The 20,257-nt window shown below is 45.2% G+C and overlaps 1 protein-coding gene across 9 annotated transcripts in view; it reads right to left on the bottom strand.

Annotated features, from left to right (window-relative positions):
- Positions 1-20,257, bottom strand: part of SYNJ1 (synaptojanin 1) — a 125,774-nt gene that overhangs the window by 67,621 nt on the left and 37,896 nt on the right. For 7 of the 9 annotated variants that reach the window (XM_060234328.1, XM_060234327.1, XM_060234332.1 and 4 more), the window contains exons 13-19: positions 19,477-19,500; positions 10,677-10,868; positions 10,509-10,593; positions 8,375-8,515; positions 4,297-4,489; positions 3,176-3,334; positions 362-518 (exon numbers count right to left, since the gene is read on the bottom strand). In XM_060234328.1, the coding sequence (XP_060090311.1) occupies positions 362-518; positions 3,176-3,334; positions 4,297-4,489; positions 8,375-8,515; positions 10,509-10,593; positions 10,677-10,868; positions 19,477-19,500 (951 nt within the window). The remainder of the gene's footprint in view (positions 1-361; positions 519-3,175; positions 3,335-4,296; positions 4,490-8,374; positions 8,516-10,508; positions 10,594-10,676; positions 10,869-19,476; positions 19,501-20,257) is intronic. The other 2 variants (XM_060234331.1, XM_060234334.1) reach the window with 1 other exon arrangement.

Raw genomic sequence — 20,257 nt, 5'->3', positions numbered from 1 at the left:
AATTTAAATAGAGACAAACACTCACAGCCGCACATAAAAACCAATAGGTATGAAAGATGAACAGGTATTCTGTACCTAAAACCAGTTAGCACATATATAGTACATTTTAAGTGTTCAAAGCATTTCTTGTATATTCACAGGCTACACAGCTATATATAAGTAGTAAAGCAATAATGTCACACATTCTACTGAAAATTTGGTTTCTATTTTGCATGATGAACAGAAACTGTATATTTCAACATTAGATGTAGCCAATATATTTTTGTGAGCAACAACCTTGATTCTTTAGAAATTATCTCTCTTATCAGAAGCTGTTGGCTAATTTCTGTTGATAACATTCAAGTTAATTTTATAATCTGACCTGATCGATCAAAAGGCCATTTTCTTCTTTTCCACAGCACACGATCTGTCCAGGCTGGTGTGCGACATTTTTCACTAGTATCATAGTCATCCGAAAATAAATCATATTTGTATGTAGGGGCAAAGGCTATTTTTCCTTCTAAAAAACCTCTGAACACCTGAAAGGAAAAAAACTATAGTAGCAGGAAAGTTGCATATTTACTATCTCAAAAGTGAAAAATGCCACTTGCATGTCACGTAGTCAACAATTTATTTACTCACTTCATTTATACCGACCTTTCTTCCCAATGGGTACTCAAAGTGGTTTATATTGCTCTCCTCACAACAACCCTATGAGGTAGGTTAGGCTGTGTGTGTGTGACTGGCCCACAATCACCCATCAAGTTTCCATGTCAGAGTGCAGATTCAAGCCATGGCCTCTAGAATCCTATTATGGCATTCTAATCACTACACTACAATGGCTCACAATCGGTCAAGCTGGTTTAAAACTCCCACAAATGAAACATAAATTGCAGAACCATCTTAACATGGACACAGATAAATAGAAGTCATTTTTAGCAACATTACATATTTTATCCACCAAAACTAAAATCAGGGTAAATAATTGAGAAATAATATTAACACCAAAACAGCAAAATTATCATAAAAACTTCCTCAGTTATTGCTAACATTTTTGGGTCAACTTTCCGACTTGCAGCTAAGCAAACAAACATGAGAATCTAGTGAACAAGTATTTAACCCAATATCACCTTATTTAAACAAAATATCAAATACAAAATGCTGAAGTAGCCATCTCCAACATCATTAATTTTCATTCAAATAACATTCCTCAAGATTCCCTTCTAGTACCCTCAGTCTCTATTATGCCTCCTCCCATCTCCAGCCACATGCACATTGCTGTATGTGGAACTCTAAGTCATGTATGCCCAGTTTCCTTCTTCCTTTTTATCACGTAAGGGCTAAACAAAATGATATATGAAGCCAGGAGTTGGGTAGGGGTTCCCTGATCTGCACCCTTTCTATATGGCAGCATTATGACTGCAGGAACAATTTATTTACCCAAGCACTGCAAGGCCCAATTCAGATTCTCAGGCTGGTTAACAGAGAGAACACAGAGAAGAGTTGGAGATGTTGCTGTTTCTGAGGTAAGACTGCTTTTGGCAGTCATTGGAAGGCCAGAGATGGTGACCGATGTGTGATGGGCCAGCAGTGTGTTCCCACAGTAACTGCCAGAACTAAAGTTGGTTGTGTTTTACTGACAGAATCAGCTTTGGTGGCTAGCAACAACCACTTGGGCAGGAGAGGGGAGCGGACTCAACTAATGGCACACCAGTACTCTTGATTGACAGTTCGACAGATCAAAGGCTGATACCCCACAGTCCCCCCGAGCCCCAACCAATCAGGATGGTCAGTTTTGCCACCATGACAGAATTATATTACTAAAAGATACTCTTGAATATAAATGCATCAGGAGTAAGAATGGGGCTGAACTTGCTAATCTTTCCCCCAATGAGAACCTATAAGTACCCTTAATTACCTTTTAGGATCTCTCTTACTGAAATTACCAGAAGCACTAGTACTGATCCTTCAGTGCTAGGAAGTAGACCATATGTGCAAAATGACACTTTTAACAAAGTAGAAAGAAATCAGAGAGGGAGCAATGCTACTTGTATCCTTAATGGTTCAGCATACTATGGCAATGATGTGTAAAGCCTTACACAGATTGTATTTCGGGGTATATCCCTGTCTTAATGTTAGATTTCAGAAGCTGAGCAAGGTCAGCCCTGGTGAGTGCTTGGACTGGAGACCACCACGGAAGTTCAGGATTGCTAAGTAAAGACATGCAACATCAAACCACATTTGTTCATCTCTTCTCTTGAAAACCCAACAGGGTTTGCCATAAGTTGGCTACAACTTGATGATACTTTATGCACATTCACTATCCCAAGTCTAATTCCAATGTACTTCGCAGCAGCTAAGTGTCCCCCCAACACCTATCATTACTATGATCCACAGCTTCCAGAGTCTATTTGAAACACCAGGCTTCTTGCTTTTAGATTTCCCCTCTCCTTTAGCTTATTTAACAACTTGTGCCAGTTCTGTTGTAAATAGTAAAGTAACTTATCACAACCTTCCTTAAGATTTTTGGAGGAGAAGCAGCATAGAAATACTTTAAATACAAATTTCTGTGGAACAAGGGAAGGCCCATATCCTTTAACAACATATCTCTGGAACAAGGTTTTTACATTTTGTTTTTGTGGGGGTGGAGGGGAACGACCAACCCCAACTGCAAAATCAGTTTATTTTTCTGGGAGTGTTTACACCTCAGATAGCTTTTGTCTAAACAAATACAACTGTACATAGCTGTACTTGGGGACATTGTCATATGCATATTAGTATACAATGTCATAAAAAGGAAAAAGCTGTAGTGCCACTTGCCTACGAATTGTGCCAAGAAAGTGCACCTGGGGAGGAATTTAATCCTAGAATATCAGGCAACAGCTTTAAATCTACCAGTGTGGCATAGAGTTCCTAGAACCAGCTACAGTGATCTTCCCCTTCTGTTTTACTGCACAGGAAACAAACCTCTGAATTCTGCCTTGCTTTGCTTTCTGTCACACAGATTACCACTATAACAGTTGTGGTGGAAGCACCTGCATCCTGGTAGCTCCAGTATGGAACAGGACTGAGAGGCCAGATCACCAAATTCTATATTGGCTTATTTCTGAACATGTATCATTTTAAAGATTAATGGAGCGATTAGTTTTTAACTCAAAATTAGTAGGCAGTGAAAAAGAAGAAAACGGGATATTACCTGCCCAGCATTTTTCTGATTGATAAGCTGATCTCCAGCCAGAAGAGAATCCCAGTTCTGCTGCCGAATTAGTTCCTTCACTTCTTCATTAGGAAGATCTATACGATAATTAAAGTCACCACACCAGAATACATAATCATGGGAAAAAAGCAGTCTTCCCTGGGGGGAATAAAAAAGAAAGCCACCAACATCAAATCCATACCACTGAATAACATCTAGCAAAGTTTGTGTGTCTTTTTTATGGTGTCTTTTTTACAATCTAATTTTCTGCTTGTTCCTATAACCTACAAGATTAATTTACAATAAACTTTGTAAAACAGCAGTTTTAAACTATTGGCAGAAGTTAAATAAAAACTATGGAAAGAAAACAGAAGATAATTCAGAATAAATCCTTTAAACCAGGGATGTCAAACATGCAGCCCAAGGACCAAATCAGGCCCCCGGAGGGCTCCTATCAGGTCCCTGAGCAATTGACAATCATCTGCTTACTTCTCCCTCTCTCGTGTCCTTCTGCATCACAGCTTGCTTTGCCAGGCTCTCTCAATTGCACATGAGCTACAGAGCAAAGCCTCTATTTTTTCTATTGGCTGAGGCTCCTCCCTTGGGGAGGGATAACTTACTTTTTCAGGCTCTCTCAACTGCACAGCAGAACTACTGAGCCAAGCCTCTCTTTCTTTTATTGGCTGAGGCGCCTCCCCCTCCTGGTCCCCTGGGGAAGGAAGGAAAGAGCCGGAACTTCCTTTGCCCAGTTTCCTTGATCCCATGGAAGAGATACAAAGAAAACATCTTTAAGACCGAGTGCTAATGCTTTAAGCATGTTTTATTTTAAGCTTTTAAAAAAATATTTGCATTTTGTCTTTGTCCTTTAAAAGGTTTACATCTCTGCTACCTAGGCATTACATTTTATGTCAGATCTGGCCCTCGTAACAAATGAGTTTGACACCCCAGCTTTAAAGCATCACATAAATTGATCTAATGATTACAGCAACAAAGCAAATGGTTTGAAAACAAAGGAATAGATTATAGCTAAACACTCTTCCAGAAATATTACAATTTAATGTGGAAAACTCATTAAAGCACTTTTGGGAAGTATCCAGTTAGAGACTCTGATTGCTCCTTACCATTGGGAAGCTTAGTTTCCGACAAATTTCTATGAAATCTTCATTCCTCTCTTTGACTTGTGACTGTCCTGCAGCAAAATGGCTGCATACAAAGCAAAGACTAGAGGTATGGAACAACATTCGAATAGCTACTGCACCCTTATTACCAGTGGCTCCTCCCATGCCAGTCTTCACAGTATCAACCGCAACATCTCTAAAATGAAAATATCAGTTGAACTTTTAAAAACTTAGCGACAAAAGCCTCGATTATATTAACATTTCTGAAGTGTTTTACTGAAAATCCTGTAAGAATATGCTATTTTGTCTTTGGGTATATAATTGTGCTACTCATTAGTGGCCCATGGACTGCCAGAATAAAGATAATCTGTTCTCTTCCAATTTACAAAAGTTATCCTTGCCTAATTACTTACGCGATCTTTACTCAACGCAAGTTTCTATGTAGTGGTGACTTCCAATTCTGAATCATACAGTCAGTATAATTTTATACAGTCTCTACTCACACATAGTGCCTACCACCCTCTAAAATCTCTCTCTAAGTTCTGGGTTAAATTAGGGATACCAGCATCCAGGCTGGACTTGGAAAATCCCTTGGAATTATAGCTGGTCTACAGACATCAGTGCCCCCGGAGAAATGGAGGATGGACTCTATGGCATTGTACCCCACTGAAGTTCCTGCCCTCTCCAGGCTCCATCCTCAAATCTCCAGGAGTTTCTCCATCTGGATCTGGCAACCATACCCCCCATCCCCTGTAGGTGTCCAGGGGGAACCCAAGGTTAAATGTAGGTCAGGCCATCACATATCACTGTTCTCCTTGTCTCAGTTAAAATCTCTGGAGAGCCATGACCATTTCACCACTTAGACCATACTGCTACCATTTATTCATTTCCCAGACATATATAGATTGAGCCCACAGGGTTAAATAAAACAAGAAGTTTATTTATTTGACTTATATCCCACTCTCCCCTGCAAGCGGATTCACACAACATATCAATAAAATATTTAGGATTAAAACATTAAAGACAAAATTAACCAACAATTTAACAACTGATAATGAATTTACTAATCATGATGGCAGCTACTCCAGGATTTCAAGTGCCTCCAAAGGAATCTAGTTAGATGGTCATGCACCATCCTGTTGCCTGGTGATGCTTTGTTGATCTCAAAAGCAGGACTTTCTCTGCAAAAAAAGCTCACAAATGCCTCACAGCCAATAGTCAGTTTCTTATTGTTTTATTTGCCCTGAAGCAAATTGTCCTAAATAACTGGGCCAAGCGTGAGCTTGCAGACGCAATGGGACTGCATAGAATCTCCTCTTAGCAGCCTTCACTGCCATCTCATAGGCTTTCATAAATGTCCTATAAGATGTTCTTGTCGCTTCATCAGGGACATGCCACCACCTTTGCTCCAGTCATCTTAGCTCTCACTTTATCTCTGAAAGAGGCATTGGTCCGCCCTTTCTTGAAAAAATGTACAGCAGATCCGGCCGAATTAGCGAATTACCGTCCGGTGTCTAATTTACCGTTTTTAGGTAAAATTATTGAGAGGGCAGTGGCGCTGCAGCTACAGAGGTTTCTAGATGACACTTCTGTTCTCGACCCGTGCCAGTCTGGTTATCGACCTGGCCATGGGACGGAGACGGTGCTGGTCGCCTTGGTGGATGACCTCCGGCGGCAACTGGATCGAGGCGGCGTTGCGGTACTGATGTTATTAGACCTGTTGGCGGCATTTGATACAGTCGACCATCAGCTGCTGACGCGCCGCCTCGCCGACATTGGGGTTGGGGGGTTGGCCTTTCCTCCTTCCTCTCAGGTCAGGGACAAAGGGTGGCTATTGGGGAGGAGCAGTCCCAGAGACACACACTAGACTGTGGCGTGCCTCAGGGAGCAGTTCTTTCCCCAATGTTGTTCAACATCTATATGCGCCCCCTTGCCCAGATTGCCCGGAGGTTTGGGCTGGGTTGCCATCAATATGCAGATGACGGCCGGCCCGACTCCGCCCCAGGGAATTTGGACCAGGCCTTACAGGCTGTTGCAACGTGGCTCAGACTGAGTGGGCTGAAGCTGAACCCAGCGAAGACAGAGGTCCTTTGTGTGGGTCACGGCGCTCTGGGAGGGGAAATAGCTCTCCCGACCTTCGATAGCGCACCACTGAAATCAGCGCGCCAGGTAAAGAGCCTGGGTGTTTTACTGGAGCCTTCATTATCAATGGAGGCCCAGATAGCAGCCACTGCCAAGTCAGCATTCTTCCATCTGAGGCGGGCAAGGCAGTTGGCCCCTTTCCTAGAGCATCGTGACCTCGCAACAGTGATCCATGCAACGGTCACCTCAAGATTGGACTACTGTAATGCCCTCTACTTAGGGCTACCTTTGTGTCGGACCCGGAGGTTGCAGCTGGTGCAGAACGCAGCAGCCAGGCTGTTGTTGGGACTCCCGAGATGGGAGCACATATGGCCGGGACTGCGTGGACTGCACTGGCTGCCAATTACATACCAGATCCAGTACAAAGTGTTGGTTATTACCTTTAAAGCCCTATATGGCCGAGGACCGGCCTACTTGAGGGACCGTCTCTCCCCATATGAACCCCAGAGGGCACTGAGGTCAGCTGGAAAAAATAAAATGACTATCCCTGGGCCGAAAGAGATCAAGCTTCAGAATACCCGAGCACGGGCCTTTTCAATCGCGGCCCCCGCCCTATGGAATCAGCTTCCTGAGGAGGTGCGGGCCCTGCGGAACCTTGATCAGTTCCGCAGGGCCTGCAAGACTACCCTCTTTAAACGAGCATATACTGACTGCTGAATTGCTGTTAACTAAGGATCCACCAACACGGTCCTGTCTAAGGACCCATGTCAACATAGAACCAATTAAACTGGCAGAACTAGCGTCAGAATGCCACCATTGCTGCTAGATTAATTTAAATTATATGAATTTTAAATACATTAACTGGTTTTTAAATGATGTTAGATTTAAAGTTTTATTGTTAAATTTAAAGTTTTTGTATTTACTATTGTATAGGTATAAGATGTTGTTAGCCGCCCTGAGCCTGCCTAGGCGGGGAGGGCGGGATACAAAGAAAATTTTACTTACTTACTTACTTTTTCAACAGCACTGGCCAGTGTATGCAGTTGGGAGTGCTACTGCCACCAGGAATGCCAGCACTGTGTACCACCCACAATGGGCCCTGGCAGCTGCTCTACCTCAAAATATGCTGACACATTTAGTAGGCCCTTCCTTCAGCTGCTATTACTGGAACCCTGCCTCAAGCGACAACCAAGTTTGCTTGGTTTCAAAAAAATCTTTTGATAGCTATTTTTCATACTTTTTCTTGGCTAAAATACTGAGAAATTGCTGTGAAAGGTAGCAGAGAACTGTACTGCAATTAATGAATTAATTTCAAGTTATATGAAGTTCATACAAGCTTTTCTGCAGTTATCCTACAAAGGATATTTATGAGGGGCATGCACCTTTTTACGGCTGTGTTTCCCATGCCTTTAAAAGCAGCCCAGCTCCTCTCTGCATAACACAGAGACATTGGGGAATGGAAGGAAGGAAAATGGGGCTCAGGCTTTGCAGCCTGTGTCAGTCTTCAAACCTAGGTTTTCTCTGCACAACAGAGAGATGGGAAAGGAAGGATGCAGAGCAGAGTTCATGCTAGCTTTGGCTTTTCTTGTAACCTGATATTGAGGCTTCCGTGGCCTGGTACTGGGTCGCGACTCTGCAAATGGGAAACGCTGCCACAGAGCATTCTGGAACCTACTGGGTTCCATTAGTCTCTAAGGGCAAGCATAAATCTACTTGTTGCCTAAACAGGGAGACTATCAAAGTGGAGTTACATAAAACTTTGCCATTTGAATACTGTTTAATGTATAGGCTGTCCTTAGGCGTAGATCCAGGGAAAGATGCCACTGGGAAAGTAAAATACTCTTGTACCAAAAGTGCTACTCTATGACATCTCATATTGTCACCTGGGTAACAAAACAGCTTAAACTACCATCAAAAAGTCATGCATATCAGTAAACTTCAATTTTAATATTTTTTTAAACTCTCAGAATTATTTCTGTCACTGTAGCTGTGCACTGACCTGATAAATGGTGCATGCTGAGGTCTGATAAATATGAAAAGACAGACGCCCACCAATTGTTCTGAAGCCAGCAGAACATATTTGTAATCTCGTGAGATTGTCTTCTGTAATTCAGCAGCCCACAACTTTTGATTGGTAGTACTGTCCATAAAAAACTCATTTAGAATTTATAGTATTAAAATGTTCAGAAACATTAACATTTTTGAAAAATGTAACTGGTTTTTGACAACATGACACAACAAATATCAGGTAACTGAATGGAATGAAGAGAAAAGGAACAGCAAAGACAAACTGTAACATTTTCATTGAAACATGAGAAGTCTACAGAATAAAAAACAAGCAGTAGCACATAACCGTGAATTTTTAAAGTCAGTATCACAGTGAGTGTCCTGAACAGGAAAATATTTGTTGTATTCCTGTGGTTTCATATCAAAGTAAAAACAGCACTAAAGACTACTTTTTAAGGTAAGTATCAGGCCAATCTATGCGGCCCTTTTAAATAGTGTTCCAATTTCATATTGAAAAAAGCCCCTTTGACTTTGACTTCTGTTGAGCCAAAGAATTTCCTAGTAGTTAGAAAGCAAAAGTGAGACTGGTGGATTACTGGTAATCTTTTGCCAACATTTTATATCATAGCAGTGCCTCAGTCACAGAGAACTGACACAAATTACAGAGATCCTAATGTCATGTGGCCTCCAGCTTTCTGCTCATAATACATTATACTAAAGATGTTTCAGCTTACTGCTTTAGTGTTGTACATTGAGAACTGATTGTGGCAACCGTATTTTGGTTCTAGAACTGGTCTCATTAAAGCTACAATGTGGCAATATGGCTCCTCTTCATCTCCCCATTTCTCCTTTTACTACAATGCAAATTGCTCTAATCTAACCCTTGCAAGGGAAAAAAACCCAACTATACTAGTTTGGCATAGGGATCAGTGACCCCACATTACAGCAAAAAGCAATGGAAACCTGATAGCTCTTTCAACTATGAAATTAGCTACTAGGAAAACAATCAGGCCTTAACAATAACTTTCTTCAGAAATCCAGGACAAAGGAGAGTAAAATCTGGAATTGGGGTCAAAAATACTCCTCACTGAAAATACCGAAACCCCACAAAAACATAAATGGGGTCAAATTGACCCTACCATTTTTAAAGACTACTTTCCCTCTGGAGTGCACTGCGTGCATGTCGCCAAGGAGTGCACACTCTGCTGTAGCCTGCCCTGCTACTTTCACCTTCTCGAGAGTGATGGGGCAGTGTGGGCGCTCTGAGGCATGTGCAGTGGGGCTGACCCGCCCCCATGGTCAGGTGGTGCCTTAGGCAAGCACCAACCTGGCCTACTTGGATGCACCAGCTCTGCTCCTACTATACATTTAACAATTCAGGTTTCAAAGACTACTTTCCCTTGGGGTCATTGCAACCCCCAATTCCAAAAGTGTTCTAAAGACTCAAAGCAAAAAAACAAAACAAAACAAAAACCCTATAGATATAAATTATGAGGGAAAAATGTTTTCACTATTTGTTCTACCTTATAAAATGGAGATAACAAGTGTTGGTCCATCTATTTATACCTGGGAACAGTGCTAAAATAATTTTTTTCAGTTGGGGGGGTCAATAGAACCCCAAATTACAGTTATGCATAGTGCTTTCATTTTTAAGTAAAGTCTATTGGAAGCCAGATTGACCTCATTTTCCTTTTTGATGAAACTCAAAATTAAAAAAAAGAAAGGCAGTGGGAAGGAGACAGAGGGACTAAAGGGCACTGCAGTTCACTCAGGAGAAGACATAACAGGAGGCTGGTACCTGCAGAAAGCTTTAAATGGGTAAACCAATTTTTTCCCTATGATTCCAGGTTAAAAATACCCACAAATCCTTGGAAGGGTTAAAGAACTTGGGATATTTTGCATAAGTGTTGCTGTTAGTAAGGGAAGCCTTACTGAGCATGCAGAGCTCATTGCCTAGTTCTCTAAATGCAGGCAGTGCCTTATCACGGAACAGATATCAGCCACTCAGGAATTGGATTCTGGAATGTTTAGTACAGCAATAAAATTACATATTTCAACAACTCCCAGATTTTAAACAAGAGGTGCTTAAAATAATTTTGTATCTGCTATTTGGCAATCTATCTTACCTTGCACTCACAATATTTCCTGCATTTAGCTCTACCATTTCTTCAAATCCAATAGCAAAGATATCAATAGGCTTGCTCCTTCGATCTAAAGTTAAACATAAAATTCTGATGACTTTAATAAAATCAGAATTTGTTAAAAGTACAAACAAAACAGATAATCCTGCTCACCTTGGAATTCACTGATGCCAGAAAGTTTTGGTGCGTCTAGAAGCCAATCAGTGACTGTTTGATTTCTAAAGGCAATACTTCGAAATTGCTTTCCACCATTGACATTCCATGTTCCAACACAAATTCGAATTTTTTTTGGTTTTGAATACTTATAAAAGTTCTCACACATACTCTTCAGTATCTTTGCTGATGCTACAAAATATTGAATACAATATTCAAAGTACAAAATATTGAATTTCACTTCCTTACATAGGAAAAGTTTACTTCTACAATCCATCAAGCCAGCAAGCCATAGCCATATTTGCAAAGCCTTAAGCTTCAGCAATTACTGAATAGTAATACATTCAAACAAGCAAATATGAAGTTCCCTAAAAATCCATGAAACAGATTTTTGGTGCACCTGTTTATGTCTGTATAAAATACTGTTTCTAAAAGTCTGTTATTCTCAAACTTTCAAATTATTTCTCCTGATCAATATTCTATATACATTGTAACTCAACAGGTAATTTTGCTAATCAATATGGAATAAAACAAGAGTATAATTACATAAATACACTTTTCTAGTACTAAGAGAAAGAGTAGATTCTAGAAAGCTTTCTGTGGCTAAAATTACACGTATTATTGAAGAGCCACTCCCAGCCTTTTCAAGAGTTCATACAGCTTAGTGATAAAATCCATACTTGCATGCAGAAAGTTCCAAGTGGTAGACTGTATTACTACCTGATTTGTTACAGCTTATAAACCAGGGTAAATTCTAAAAGTCATCACAAGACACCAACTAACTTCCATGTAGACTCTAGAACAGGGGTCCCCAACCTCCAGGCTGTGGACCGGTACTGGTCTGTGGCCTGTTAGCAACTGGGCCATGAGTTGTATAACTATTTCATTATATATTATAATGTAGTAGTAATAATAATAAGACCTGGGATTTATATCCTGCCCTCCACTCCGAATCTAAGAGTGGCTCACAATCTCCTTTATCTTCCTCCCCCTGTGAGGTGGGTGGGGCTGAGAGAGCTCTCTCAGAAGCTGTCCTTTCAAGGACAACTCTGCATGAGCTATGGCTGACCCAAGCAATTACAGCAGCTGCAAGTGGGGGAGTGGGGAATCAAACCCGGTTCTCCCAGATAAGAGACCGTGCACTTAACCACACACACCAAAATAAAGTGCACAACTGTATCATCCCAAAACCATGCCCCCCCTCCAGCCCAGTCCATGGAAAAATTGTCTTCCACAAAACCACAAAAATTGTCTTCCACAAAACCGGTCTCTGGTGCCAAAAAGGCTGGGGACCACTGCTTTAGAACAGTTACCCAACATTAACCCTTTCCCTAGGAGGAAAAAGACAGTATTTTAAGTGTCACGACCTGCAGAAAATTAAGGTGGTAGTGGGGGGGGAGAGAGCATTGTACAGAAGTCCCTATAATAAACTCTTTGCAGAACTATCCTTAATTTTAAAACTTTGCCAACACTGTTAAAGGACAAGGCAAAAATTATTTAAAATTCTGAGCTTTCTAGCTGTGGTACACTGGTAAAACTACCTCTGGGTCATACTATGGTTCCAACTAATGCATTTCATGGCCAGTCTCTTTCTTTAAACTAGTTATAGCAGACACATATAGTCAGATTCTCCCTCTCTCATTTGATCACCTGGCAAATGATGCCTATCTCTTTTGTAACTAATTCTACTCTGATTTATTATTTTTTTAGCAGTTTTACTGCTAATAGCTCACTTTTACTTAGAAAGGTTATGCTAGTCTTTGCACTGAGAATAATTACTTCAAAGACTGGGATATTTAAAGCAGAAATAAAATGTATGATAATCTGAATCCCAGTCCGCCCCTAACACAATAAGTCTGTCTGAAGCATCCAAACAACTGGTAGCTAGTGGCAGTGCTTCCCTGTGCTGCACTAGAAAAGTTTTTATGTTTTAGGGGTTTTTTTTATTCATTTCCTTTTGTTGTGCAAGCCAGAATATGTATTAATCTATCTTCAAGGGAAGGCCTCAGTCTCTATGCCCTGTTGTGGCCCTCCAGAATAACTGGTTGGCCACAGTGAGAGGCAGGATGCTGGACTAGATCAACCACTGATCTAATCCAGCAGGGCTCTTATGTTCTTTTGTCAAAGGAATATGATGGTGTTGTGAGCAGCCTCTTAAAATGCTGATCCTACTTTCAAACTCCCAAACTGTTAACGGCTAATCTATTAAAAATTACTATTCCCAGTATAGATTACTACTTGATAATACTGTAATTTGTGTTACATTTTAATTGTGTCAGAAACCCACAGAACTTTCGCAGAATTATTTTCTTCAAAAGTACATTCTGTACTCACATTTTTATTTATCAACCATCAGGAAGGGGTAGTTACGAAGGAATGGCTACTATCTAAGAGGTATTTCATGCAGAGCACAAAAACAGGTTTCCTACCTGTAACTGATGATCTTCGAGTGGTCATTTGTGCAGTCACACCGATGGGAGAAGGCACCAGCGCCGATCACGATCGGTAAATTTCAAAGCTGCAGATTTCCGCACCTCCGCCCCAGTGCGCATGCCCACTGGGACAGGAGCGGACATCCCACCAGTTCCTTCTGCCCGCCGCGTCTGCCCATTGACGGACCGGCCGCAGAGGGGAAGGAGGGCGGGTAGTGTGACTGCACAGATGACCACTCGAAGATCATCAGTTACAGGTAGGAAACCTGTTTATCTTCTTCGTGGTCTCTGTGCATCACACCGATGGGAGATTAGCAAGCTAGAGTCATACCTGGTGGAGGGTGCCACGGTTCGTCAGTAGGAGATGGATTGAAGCACGGCACGGCCCACCGAAGACTCCCGATGTCGCCTCAGGTCCAGGGCATAATGTGACACAAAGGTGTGTGGCGACGCCCACGTAGCGGCCCTGCAGATGTCCTGAAGTGGGACGCCCCTCATGAACGCCGCCGAAGTGGCCATCGCCCGCGTGGAATGGGCCCGCACCGGCCCCAGGAGCGCCGTTTTGCAGAGCAGGTAACACAACCAGATCGTCTCGACAATCCACCTGGACAGCCTCTGGGATGATATTCTCCGCCCCTTCACTGCAGTCGCGTAGGACACGAACAGCTGGGGGTCCTTCCGAGAGCCCTTCGCACGACGCACATAGAAGGATAACGCCCGTTTCACATCCAGGGCGTGCAGCCTGCGCTCAGACTCAGTCGCCGGGTTGGGGTAGTATGCCGGCAACGAGATCTCAGCGTTGAGGTGGAAGGAGGACAAAACCTTGGGCAAAAAAGTAATGTCCGGACGGAGCACCACCCCTTGTGGAGTGAAGGTCAAGTAGGGGGCGTCGCAGCGGAGGGTTGCCAACTCACCCACTCGTCTGGCAGACGTCACCGCCACAAGAAAGGCCGTCTTCCAGGCCGGGAGGTGAGGAGCACAGGTAGCCATCGGCTCGAATGGCTTCCCAGTTAAAGCCTTCAGCATCAAGTTCAGGTCCCAAGCTGGGGCGGGCACCCGCACCGCCGGATACAGCCGAGCAAGGCCCTTCAGGAACTTTTTGGTGTCCGGGTGGGCAAAAACAGACTGACCATTCACCCGCGGGTGTTCTGCCGAGATGGCAGCTAAATAGACGCGCACCGATGTCACCGTCAGGTCCGCATCTAACAAGGAGATTAAGAAATCAAAAATAACAGGCAAACCTGCCTCACGCGGGTTAACCCCTGCAGCCTCAGCAAACTTGGAGAAACTGCTCCACTTGTACGAGTACGACTTTCGCGTGGAAGGCTTCCTGAAATTCAGCATAATGAATCGCACTCTCTCAGATAACTGTTGTGCCCCAGGTGCCATGCTGTTAGCTTCAAGTGCGGGATGTCGTGGTGAAGGAACCGCCCCCGGTGGGATAATAGGAGATCCGGAACCCGCGGGAAGTGATGAAAATCGCCTTTGGCCAGCTCCAGAATGAGGGGAAACCACTGCTGCCTCGGCCACCATGGTGTTACAAGGATGCCCACCGGCCGGTCCTACAGAACCTTCTGTAGCACTCGAGTAATGAGTGGGACGGGGGGAAACATATACACGCTGTGATAACACCATGGGACTAGGAGGCCGTCCCCTAGGGATTTGGGGTTCACTCCTCCCCTGCTGCAAAACAGCCTGCACTTTTTGTTGTCCCTTGTCGCAAAGACGTCGAGGTCTGGTGTGCCCCAGCGCTGGAAGACCGGTTCCAGATAGTCCCAATTCAGTTCCCACTCGTGGAGCAATGCTCCCCCTCGGCTTAGAAAGTCCGCTCGAACATTCTGCTCCCCTGGAAGGTGAGTGGCCAACAGGGATATCCCCAAGGACCTGCACATCTCCCAGATGCTCATGGCCAGTCTGCACAAGCTGCGAGACACCGTGCCCCCTTGCCGATTCAGGTAGGCCATGGCCGTGGTGTTGTCCGTTAAGACGGCCACCGATCTGCCCCGGACCAGAGTCTGGAAGGAATGTAGAACATGGAACACCACCATCAACTCCAAGAAGTTGATGTGATGATGTTGAAGACAACTGGGCCAGGGAGCCCCCATGCACAGTCCCGAAGCGTGAGCCCCCCACCCCCACAGGGATGCATCCGTCGTCACCGTGATCGATGGCGGAGGCCTCTGGAACGGAACCCCTTCCACTAAGTTGTGCTCCATCCCCCACCAGGTCAGGGACTTCAGTACCTCTGGTGGGACTGTCAGTAGGCGAGACAGGGGGTCGCTGTTGCAGTTGAAGACCCTGAGGAACCAGAGCTGCAACGGGCGCATGCGAAGCCTCGCCAGGCCCAAGACTGCCGTCGTAGCTGCCATAAGCCCCAGGAGCCGCTGAACCTGACGAGCCCGCACCATGGGATTTTGGCAAAAGGAACAGACTGTCCGGATGATAACTGCTGCTCGGTCCAGAGGAAGGAACGCCCTGCAGGCCACCGAGTCCAAGACTGCCCCGATAAACTGTACCCACTGAGAGGGCTGGAGATGAGACTTCCCCCAGTTGACTTGCAGGCCCAGGTCGACTAGGAGAGCGAGAGTGGTGTCGATATGACGCACTAGGGATTCCCGTGAGTTTGCCACGATCAACCAGTCGTCGATATACGGGAACACAGTCACCCCCTGCAGCCGCAGGTGGGCAGCGACGACCACCATAGTCTTGGTAAAGACCCTCAGAGCAGTGCACAGGCCAAAGGGTAGGGCCCTGTATTGAAAATGGTCTTCCGCGATTACAAACCTTAGGAATTGTCGGTGGGAGGGAAGGATAGAGATATGGAAGTACGCATCCTTCAAATCTAAGGTGGCCATCCAGTTGCCTGGCCTGAGGAGAGGGAGGATGCACTTCAGGGAGGTCATCCGGAACTTGTCGCACCGAACAAAGATGTTCAACGCACGAAGGTCCATAATAGGCCGGAGGCCCCCATCCCGCTTGGGAACAGTAAAATAACGGGAGTAGAACCCGTGACCCCGTTGATCGTCCGGTACGACTTTGATGGCCTTTTTTAAGAGGAGGGATTGCACCTCCTCCCAGAGGGTTGGGGACAGTGAGGTGTAGACGAATTTGGGAGTCGGAGGGTTTTGGAGAAACTCTATTTTGTATCCCCGACGAATGATGGCCAGGACCCAGAGGTCCGATGTAATGCGGCCCCACATAGGGAGGAAACAGGAAAGATGGATAGAGTCCACAGCCGTGGAAGGGCGGGCCGCCCGGAGGGAGTCAAAGGCGCTGCTTCTGTTGCTTAGACCCCTTCTCTCTGGCAGACTGGGTGGCAGGCGGGGAATATTTGGGTTTGGCTGAGTACTGCTGGCGCGAAAACGTAGCTGCCGGCTTCGAGCTCCAGGAGCGCTCTGGAGACTTTGCGTATGGCTTCCTTTGCCATGGCTTCGTCCACTGGCACTTTGCCGCCGGGCGAGACGTCGACACCCCCAGGTTCCTGGACGTCTTCATGCTCTTATCCATCTCCTGGAGGACGGAGTCTGTATTAGAACTAAAGAGGCCCGAACCGTCGAAGGGGAGGTCCTCAATGTAAGCCTGAGTGTCAGGCTGGAGCGCAGTGGATCTCAGCCAGGAATGACGCCTCAACGATATGGCAGTGGTCAAGGCCTTGGAGCAGGTGTCCCCGGAGTGTTTGGACGCGTTCAGCTGCTGTTTAGCCAATAGCATCCCTTCTTTCTGCAGCTTCTTGAGAGCACTCCTGCTCTGATCTGGCAGAGCGTGCAGAATGCTGGAGACCTGGTCCCACAATGCATACTGGTACCTGCCCATGCATGCAGAGTAATTGGCTATCTTCACGCCCAAAGAACCCGCCGAGTAAAGTCTACGGCCCATCGAGTCCAGCTTTCTGCTTTCCTTATCTGGGGGCGTGGAGTGTGTCTTCTTCGCTTTCGAAGAAGAAGACACGACAACCGAATTCGGCTTCGGGTGAGTATATAAAAACTCTGCGGTGCTCTCCTGGATCCGATACATATAATCGAGGTGGCGGGAAGACACCGGCGTTGAGGCTGGTTTATCCCACGAGGATTTTGCCATCTGGAGCATTACGTTTGTCGGGGCAGCGCCACCGCTGTCGAGGTGTCGCGCTGAACAATGTCGAACACATTGTCCGTCACCACTGGCTGTGGTTGTTCCGTCGGCAGCAACAGCATCTGTGCCATTCGTTTGATCAAGTCCCCATAGGACTTGATCAAACGATCAAACGATCCTCGGATGGGGAGATGGGTTGCTCCTCTGACGTCTTCTCCGGTGGGGAAAGTTTCGCCGGGGAAGAGCCCCCGAGTTCCTCTGGGGAAGAGTCCCGCATGGACCTGGTAGAGTCTCTAGGAGACTGTGAGGGCTCCGACGGGTTGCGCAGTGGTGGCGACTCGGGGTCGACGGGCGCTTTCGGCTTGATTACAGGAGGCTGCACAGGCTCTCGACGAGGTTCCACCTCAGGTGGCTTCGAGATCGACGCCGATGCGGGGCGCTTCGGGGTACGGTAGGACGTGCGGGACCGATACGACTCTGAACATTGATCCCACTCCATCTGTCTGGGGTGGAGCCATGGGAAAGGCGGCTGCATGGGATACGCACCGTATAAATATTGCCACTGACGCTGGTCCCACGGAACGTGAGTCACTGGCCGATGCGGAGAGCGGTCACCTTCGATGTGGCGTGGCGAGCGAGTCTCCGTCTGGTGCTCCCGGGATGGATCCCATTGGTCCCGAGGGCTTCGGGAGCGGGGGATCCCCAGCCGAGGAAGAGGGCTCCTATCGGTGCCGGAGCGCTGAGCCGGTTCGATCTCGGAGTCTGAGTCCGATATGACCAGCTGAGTCGGCATAGATGCTAGAGGGCTCTGTCGACGGGGTGAAGCAAACAGCTTCAGAGGGGGAACGGTCCTCGTTGAATCCGAAGGATCCTCCGACTCCAGCGAGATCTGCGGGGCGGACTTGCGAGACTTCACTTTTTCGGCCTTCTTGGCCTTCTTGCCATGCTCCCCTCGATCCTCCTTGTGCCGTTTAGTAGGCACTGAGGAATCCGATGTCGCAGCCGAGCCCGAGTGCTTTTGAGGGCGATCGGCGTCGGAGGGGGCCTGCTCGGTATCAAGCGATTTCGGTGCCGATACCTGCTCGAGAGCGACCATCGGCTCTTCGGCCATTTTGCAGGGGGAAAGCGCCTGTTCCATTAGCGCCGCCGCCAGTCTCGCTACCCGATTTTTCCGAGTTTGCTTGGAGAACTTGGAGCAATGAACACACAAGTCTGGCTTATGGCGTTCTCCAAGGCACAACAAACACAACGAGTGTCCGTCAGGCGGTGCGATTTTACTCCCTCACTTGACGCACCGTCTGAAGAAGCCCCACCGCCTTTCCATGCGCGAGGGAAGACGGTGGGAAGGAATCGCGGGAGGGACGGATAGGGGAGTCGCCCAGAGGGCTGAAAGAACTCACCCCACTCTCCCGCGGCAGCAACACTACACTAACTAACACTATACTAAGAAACTAAACTAACAACTATCTACACTAATTAACCAACAGATTGGTACGAAGTTCACCGACCGTAGCCAGAGATCGACTGATCAGTGCGGCGGTCAGAAGAGAACTGGCGGGATGTCCGCTCCCGTCCCAGTGGGCGTGCGTGGTGGGGCTCCTGAGCATTTGCACTGGGGCGGAGGCGCGGAAATCCGCAGCTTTGAAGTTTACCGATCGTGATCGGCGCTGGCGCCTTCTCCCATCGGTGTGATGCACAGAGACCACGAAGAAGATCTATAACAATCTTGTCTGTGCCATCTAATGCAAGTACACAAGTAACTGCCAACACCATGCCTGGCACATTAATATCTGTGCCAACTAAATCTATTTTAAAATCAAATCCAACTATCACCTAATGTGGATGGTAGTAATTATAAACAATTAACAAAAGTCAAAAAGCAGTTATTGCTGAACCATTTTTCCTAGGCCTCAAGTTTGAATGCATGCAGAAAATGAATGTTAAAACTCAACCAAAAAAGAGAGGCTTCTGGGTTCTGTCTCTCACCCTGTTCTATTGCCCAACTTTCCTAAGCCATTGTCTGGCTCAGGGAAATAAGAGACAAAAACACAGTCATGTGTTAACAATGGAAAGGCTTTCTCATTCTCTTACTTGCTCTTCTTTCACCCTTTCCATAGCATGAAAGGCAAAAGAGTCTGATTTGCCAGTAGGCAACTCTATGGTGTGCATGCTTATATACATGTGCACATATGAGACAGAATAGATTTTCTTTCATTCTGGAAGGAATACAGGATAATCTAACAGAAATCTAACATAAGAAAATATAAGCTCAGGTGCCTATAGATATTATACTATACCTGATTGCAATGCCTGTTCTGAAACTATGAATGCAGTAAGGAGAAAAGAAATAATTAGTTAAATAATTTCATTGCCAAGTTATAGTGAAACTTTAAAGACACTATTCTACGATATAATGTTCAACTACTGGATTAAGTTGCTTCATAAATCACAATACTTATTTCTACAGTCTAAGAATTTTCAATCATTTGTCCAAATCTAGTTGTCAGATTATTTCATACTATCACATATTGGCATTGTAACAATGTTAATGAAAGAGTTCCAAAACTGTTAACTCTGTTTTGCAGTTACCACTCAGACCCCCAAAGCCAAATAATATTCTAATTACTGAAGACTCAAGACATAGGCAAGCCATTTTGTAACTTTATCTGGAAGTCTATGCTAGCAAGTTCTCAAATTGACACTACATATATGAAATTTCATTTTGTATAGATAGATTCTGTTTTTAAGATATTTAATAATACACATCTAGATTTAATGAACCCAGTTTTCCCTCTAAAAATATAATACATTAATAATTCTGTTATGAACTCTTCCATAGAATTAACCCAATTGTATTAGTAAAGCATAGCCAGTTGTTTATAAGTATACTGTCATTATGATGACATTAATACTCTGAAGAGCTACTTGAAGACATAGATTGTGTACTGTTGGATCCAAAGAACTGCAATGGAAAGAAAATGGATGCAGCACTTCCCCACTACTGCTTATAACAAGCACTAGTGGCAAAGTCTGTCAAGAGAGTTTTATAGCAGTTTTCATGTTTCAGCAAGAACTTGC

The sequence above is a fragment of the Heteronotia binoei genome, chromosome 3 (genome assembly GCF_032191835.1).
Source record: "Heteronotia binoei isolate CCM8104 ecotype False Entrance Well chromosome 3, APGP_CSIRO_Hbin_v1, whole genome shotgun sequence".
NCBI classification, from domain to species: Eukaryota; Metazoa; Chordata; class Lepidosauria; order Squamata; family Gekkonidae; genus Heteronotia; species Heteronotia binoei.
Note: the sequence above shows the minus strand (reverse complement) of the source record. Positions and strands in the feature narration are given on the sequence as shown.